Source organism: Elephantulus edwardii, unplaced genomic scaffold, assembly GCF_000299155.1.
Source record: "Elephantulus edwardii isolate Elephantulus edwardi_28Jun2011 unplaced genomic scaffold, EleEdw1.0 scaffold00236, whole genome shotgun sequence".
Lineage (NCBI taxonomy): Eukaryota > Metazoa > Chordata > Mammalia > Macroscelidea > Macroscelididae > Elephantulus > Elephantulus edwardii.
The window spans coordinates 3,190,209-3,196,430 of NW_006399986.1; the positions used below are offsets into that span (position 1 = coordinate 3,190,209).

General features: G+C 52.5%; 1 protein-coding gene across 1 annotated transcript in view; it reads right to left on the reverse strand.

Moving 5' to 3' along the window:
* Positions 1–4,854, reverse strand: part of BCL2L12 (BCL2-like 12 (proline rich)) — a 12,319-nt gene extending 7,465 nt beyond the window's left edge. Inside the window, 7 exon segments of the mRNA XM_006898723.1 lie at positions 1,184–1,471; positions 2,201–2,292; positions 2,852–2,938; positions 3,346–3,488; positions 3,695–3,809; positions 4,573–4,624; positions 4,627–4,854. Coding sequence (XP_006898785.1) covers positions 1,184–1,471; positions 2,201–2,292; positions 2,852–2,938; positions 3,346–3,488; positions 3,695–3,809; positions 4,573–4,624; positions 4,627–4,854 — 1,005 coding nt within the window.
* Positions 4,855–6,222: the final 1,368 nt, after the last annotated feature.

The window sequence follows — 6,222 nt, forward strand, 5'->3', positions numbered from 1 at the left end:
TACGGCACATAACAACAACAACAACAGCATGGCTTGGATAAGGTGCACCTTAGTGTCCAGACTGACTTCATTGCTCTTTAGTACTCTGGAGAGGTCCCTGACAGCCGACTTTCCCAATACAATTTGTCTTTTGATTTCCTGCCTGCTAGTGCCAAGAGTGTTGACTGTGGAACTGTTAACAAAGTGAAGCTGTTAACAATCTCAATCTCTTCACCATCTATCATGATGCTCCCCATCGGCCCAGTGGTCTGATGTATAGGAAGTAATTAAAAATATAATGGCTTGGATCAATAGCACCTTAAAAAATTAGAGGGTTGGCAAAAAAGAGGAAGACCCCCCCCAACAAGATGGATTGACCCAGAACTGCAACACGGGGATTGTGCAGGTGGTGGGGTTCTGCTCTGCGGGATGGGGAACCACGATGAGTCAGAGCTGACTCCATAGTCCCTCAGAGGAGTGACAGCTGTCTCCAAAACGGTGAGAACATTTGTGGGTTAAAGCTAAAAATAAATATATTTTTTAAAGTGTGGTACTTCTTTTTCTAGAACCAACTTCCAGTCGAGTCATTGAGATGGGATTTACCTGTACACCTCAAGGTTGTGTCTACAGATCTACAGAGAACCCTAAGAGCTCCAGGGGGGACATTTAGGCACAACTGGGCCAACGTCCACTAACCACACACTTAGTGCCCACGGTGGGCCAGTCACTGCACCAATGATCTTATTTAATCTTAGGACAATACTCAGATGTAGGTACCACTACTCTCCCACTTTTCAGATGCAGAGAACTGAGGCCCACGGAGAAGCAACCAGTCAATAGTTTCAGGGCTCATAACCCAGTCTGGTAGCACATTAAGAGCAGCCTAAGCCTTTTGATAGCGTCTCAACTCTCACTGCATTGGGTACACGGCTGATACTCAATAAACGCAAAACTCAGTGCCACGCAGCCAGTTCTGACCTCATACTGACCCTCCCTCGGGTTTCCGAGGCTGTAAATCCTAACAGGAGTGTGTGCACCTTTCACCCAAGTAGCTGGTGGATTTGAACCTCCCCTGGGTCAGCAGGACATCACATTAATACAGAAGGGAGGGTGGTAGAGTTAATCTGGAAAGAAAAGAAACCAGTCTGCGCCCCACATTACAAGCAGGTGAGGGAGGTCCCAGGGAGGGTCTTGGAAGGCTCACCCAGCCCCCGTGGGCCTGGATCCAGGGCGCGAAGCTGTGTACGTGTTCCACACTGAGTCCCGCCAGGGTGCCCCCCAGCCGGGCCACGCGCCGGCTCAGCTCCATGGCCAGGGCCAGGCGGGCCAGGGGCTCCGGGGAAGGTGGGGGAGGCCCCGGACACGGTGATGAGGTGCGTGCCCGGCTGGGCCGAGGGCTGGGCTCACGGCTGGAGAAGAGCTCAGCTAATCGTGCGAAGGAACCCATAGAGAGCCGGGCCAGCTTGCGTTGCAGGGTGGGGTCCGAGGCCAGCTGTGGGATGGGGAAGACACGGGGTCACTCACAGAGTCACCCCCCCACTTGCCATAGGATGCTGAGGGCATGCCTCTCTACCTGTCACTAGTCTAGCAGCCAGCTATTTAAGCCACGCCTCTATTCATCCCTTCAACCAATCGCAAACCAGGCTTGATGGCCTCCGCCCAACCATCAAGCCACACCCCCGCCCCGACAGCCAATCAGGGCCTCGCCCTAGTTTAGTCCTATTCCTGTTCATTTTCTGGCCATTTCCATTACAGGCTTCTCTGGACAATCAAGAGTCCAGGCCAAGTTCAATTACAACCCCTTTCGCTAGCATTCAATTAAGGCGCAAAGGCCAGCTACTTGGCCAGGATGCCACAGGCATGCCAATCGGATTGCAGGACACAAAGCAAGCCCCGCCCCCAGCAGTCTGTTTCCTTCACTCTCTAAGCCATGTTGTGTGGCCTTAAGCGTGTGGACAGATTCCTTCCTATAGTGAAGTAGAGATCCCTTCCTTCCCCTCATCTGGCCCAATTTCTCTCGTAGATCCTGTGTCTTCAGATCACACCCCTACATTTGGACCACTCCCACAATAACAACTGGTGAAAAAACATTCATTTACAGTATTTGTCCCGTCCTGCCCCCACCAGATTCATCTATTGAGTGAAATTCCCACTTAGGAGGCCAGTCATGGGCCCCAAATCCAATTCTCTATGAGGGATGGCCTAGCCCACCACCCGTCACCTTCTGGTTGATGACTTCTGCCTCCTCTTCCAGTAAGACCACCAGTCTTCGCAACAGGGCTTCCTTCTCAGTGGGTGGGGGGCCCAGTAACTCTAGGGACAGAAGAGAATTCCACTGTGGGAAGCACACTTGGCTCCCCTCCTGTGTGCAGTCGGCCCTTGTGACCCACAGCGATTTCATTGGTTGTTTTCAGAGAACGAAACTACCAGGCCTTTCTTCCTAGTCTCTGGGGGCTCCATGACACTTGATCAGCCTCATCCCAACATAAAGTCTCAACTGACAAATGGGTGTTGGCTGAACACGAGATGCATGAGCCAGGAATGGAACCCATGGAAGGTGAGATCCTATTGCTGGTGAGCTCTGGTGGCCTAGTGGCAAGAAGCTGCACTGCAATCCAAGAGAGGTGTGCAGTTCAAATCCACTAGATGCTCTGCTGGAGAAGGAGGGACAATCTCCTCCTGTACCAGTCAGATCTGATTTGATGGTACACACACACACACACACACACACACACACACACACACTAATAATAAAAAGAAAAATAAAATAATGTTGTTGCTATTATTAAAAAGAATTCTATCGCTGAACCCCCACAGGGTGGACTGGCTGCACTCCTGGTCCCATCCTTCCCCGGAGCCCCCAGCACCTCACCTGGGCTAGGAGGTGATTTTAGTTGTTCTTGTACCAGCTGCTCAAGCCGCTGGGCCACCAGGGTGTAGAAGTCTGCAGTAGCTGGGCCTGAGCAGAAAGTGTAGGGTGAGAGAAACCACCAGGGGCTCCACAGCCAGCCACTAATTAACATGCTGTTTGCTGTTAATTAACATGCTGTTTGCTGTTCACTGTTGAGTAGGAACAGATTCATAGCTGACCCTCCTGCGGGTTTGCAGAAGCCCTAAGTCGAATGGGAGGAGACAGCCCATTTTTCTCCTGAGGAGTAGCTGGTGTATTTGAACTACTTGCCTTTGGGTTGGCAGCGCAGCTCCTGACTGCCACAGACCTCCCTAATGGACCTCTGCTGGGGGATGGGAAAGGCACAGGATAGTCGCAGTGGCTGGAAACCTCCCACAACCACCCTCGGAATGATCTTGTAGTAGTAAAGCCCTTGGCCTCGTAGCTTTTACGAGTGATTCTGGGAAATCTCCTACCTGGCTCTGAATCATAGCAGGGGCGGAGAGGCAGGTAGCAAGGCCGAGGGGACTCAGGGGGAACAGCTCCTTGGCCCAGGGGGCAGGGGAGACATCTCCGAAGGCGACTCAGGAAATCTGTCGGTTGCTCCTGGGTGGGGGTGCTAGGGAACAGGACCTCGGACTGACTCCGGAGGCCTTGTGTAAATACCCTCTTCCTGCCATAGAGAATACCTCTCTCAGGAACCCCAGCAATAGGGAGCGAAAGTCAGTGTCGAAGAAGGAAAGGAGACAGACTGAGACCAAAAGCCAGGGCCAGAAAGAGCTTCACCCCAAAATCAATCGCCTGGGGGAGGGAAATCCCTCTTACCTGGGGGAGGTAGGGACGGGGGACCCAGCAACCTCTCCCCGCTTAAGGAAGGCTGCTAGGACCTTCAGCGTGTCTTCCCTGAGTCCAAGCTCCTCTGAGCCTGCCATGGGGGCACCTGCGAGAGGCGGCTGGGGCTGCACCCCAGGGTTCCATAGGGAAGAAGGCATTTAGGGTCTGAACTTAGTCTGTGAATGAGGCGGGGGGGCGGAGGGCGGGGGGCAGGGGCGTGGATTCATGACTCTCCAAATGTGGAACAGACTGGGGTCTGGGATCTGGTGACCAAGCTGAATTACCCAGCGAGAGGAGAGAGAAGAGTGCGGGAAATAGAAAACTCGGGGATCCGGGGCTTGGGTGGGCTGGAGACCAGTCTCCCAGGTCTCAAGGAGGAGAGACTAGGGCATCAGAGCCCAAGCGGGGTTCAGGAGACTGGTGGGCCTGGACCACTTGGTCAAAGAATTAAAAGGCTGGTGGCCCTCATCCTTTAGCTTTGGGGAGGGGAGAAGTGGGCTAAGAAGGGACTGAGAGCCCTTCCTGGATCCTCAAGGGAGATGGGAACTGATTTCTTAGCTATGAGGGAGAAGGGGGCTGGAACTTCGGGGGTCCTCGAGGAAAAAAGAGGTCACCAACCCCTGGAGGCGTACACTAAATGCTTAGAGGGTAGGGGACTCCCAGTAGGTTTGATGCACAGATTTCGCCCCCTTGGTCCACTCTTGCTCGCCGCGCAGACTGCCGGGAGGAGTAGTTCCACTGCGGGATCAGCCTGGATCTCCGGGTCCCTGGACCCTCGGGCATCGGACAAGCGGGAACTGGTGCCCGCTCCTGGACCCCGGCCGCCCCTCTTCCCGCCGGCCCTTCACTCACTCCCGCCTCTCGCTCACCTGGCCCGAGGCCCCGCCTCCAACGGCGCCTCCGTAGAATGTGCACGAACTTTTTAGTAAAAGTTCAACTTTCCCGCGCCTGCGCACTGGGCTGGATGACAGTCGTCCCAGGCCCAGAAAGGGCGGGGCGCCGCTCGCCCGCCTAATTTGCGTATGGATTTCCCAGCATGCCTGTGTCCGGAAAGCCATAAAAGGGCATGAGTCGAGGGGGCGGAGCGATCCTGGCCGAAAGGACCCTCCCCTTCTGGAATTTGTCACCCTAGTTTTAAGAAAACTTTTCATTTCAAGACAACATGATGGACAGGAAATCCCTACCGCTCTAGAGTCCAGCTGACAGGAAAGGGGTGTACAATTCGAGGGACACAGAGCCCTGAGGACAAGAGTGGCCCCAGCGCCGAGGGCGCGCCCAGACCCTGGACGTAAGTAACGCGGAAGAGCAAGAGAGAGAGAGGCAGTGGCGATCGGGAGTGAGGGACAGGAAAAGGACAGATCTGCGCTGACTGTGCAGTCTGGGCAGTAGATCGAGGCTGCACTGGGAGACCTAGAAAGGAGGGAAGGGTGTATCGTGCAAAGCGGGGGGCAGTCCACGCCCTGGAGAAGGGAGGGCATCCCTGGGGGAGAATTGTAGATGGAGGTCCACCCTGGCACGGGATCTCTTTGGGTTAACCATGCATGCTGGAGGAAGCTTGTGTGTGTGAAGCGGGGAGGGGCAATACAATTGCTACAGTCCTAAAGAAAAGATTGTATTCAGCATATGGGGTAAAAAGGGTGGGAAATGGGAGACCTGGCAATTGGCTCCCCGAGTCCCAAGGTGGTTACAGACTCAACAGTATGTTGTTAGGTGTCTTTGAGTTTGTGACAACAGAAGGAAGCCTGCTCCACCGTGTGCCATTCACACAACCTCTGCTCTTCTTAAACCCATTCTTACTACAGTCATGATCGCAATCATTTCCTTGAGGGTCTCCCGCTAATTTACTGACCCCCCCACTTTTCCAAACATGATGCACCCCCAATGCTTGCATTTAAGGAGCACTCTTAACTGGACTTCTTCTGAAATAGATTTGTTTGGGATTTTGTGTGTTGCTTGTTTGTTGGTTTGTTTGTTTTGGCATCCCACGATATATTTCATATTCTTCACTAACACAATTTTAAGTTATCAATTCTTCTATCTCTTTTTATTCATTGTGCATCCTTCACAAGCCTATGAAACCATTGCAAGGAAGCCATGGCTTAGGTTAGGTGCAATTTAGTATTTAAAGTGACGTGGGCAATCTCCTCCCATGCGATTACCTGACTCTGAAAACCCACTGGACGGTCAGCTGTGGATCGGTTCCAACTCGATGGTACTCCACAACAACAAAAACACAACAACTTTGCTCTTTAGCATGTTTAAGAGGGCCTTGGGAGCAGATTTGCCCTATTCAATACATGATTTGATTTTTTTCCTTTTTTTTAAAAAATAATTTTAAATTTATTTATTTATTCTTTTTACGTGTGTACCGTCAAGTTGGATCTGACTGGTACAGGAGGCAATTGTTCCTCCTTCTTCAACAGGGCATCTGGTGGATTTGAACCGCGTACCTCTGGGATTACAGTGCAGTTTTCTGCCACTAGGCCACCAGAGCTCGCCGATTTGATTTCTTTTTTTTT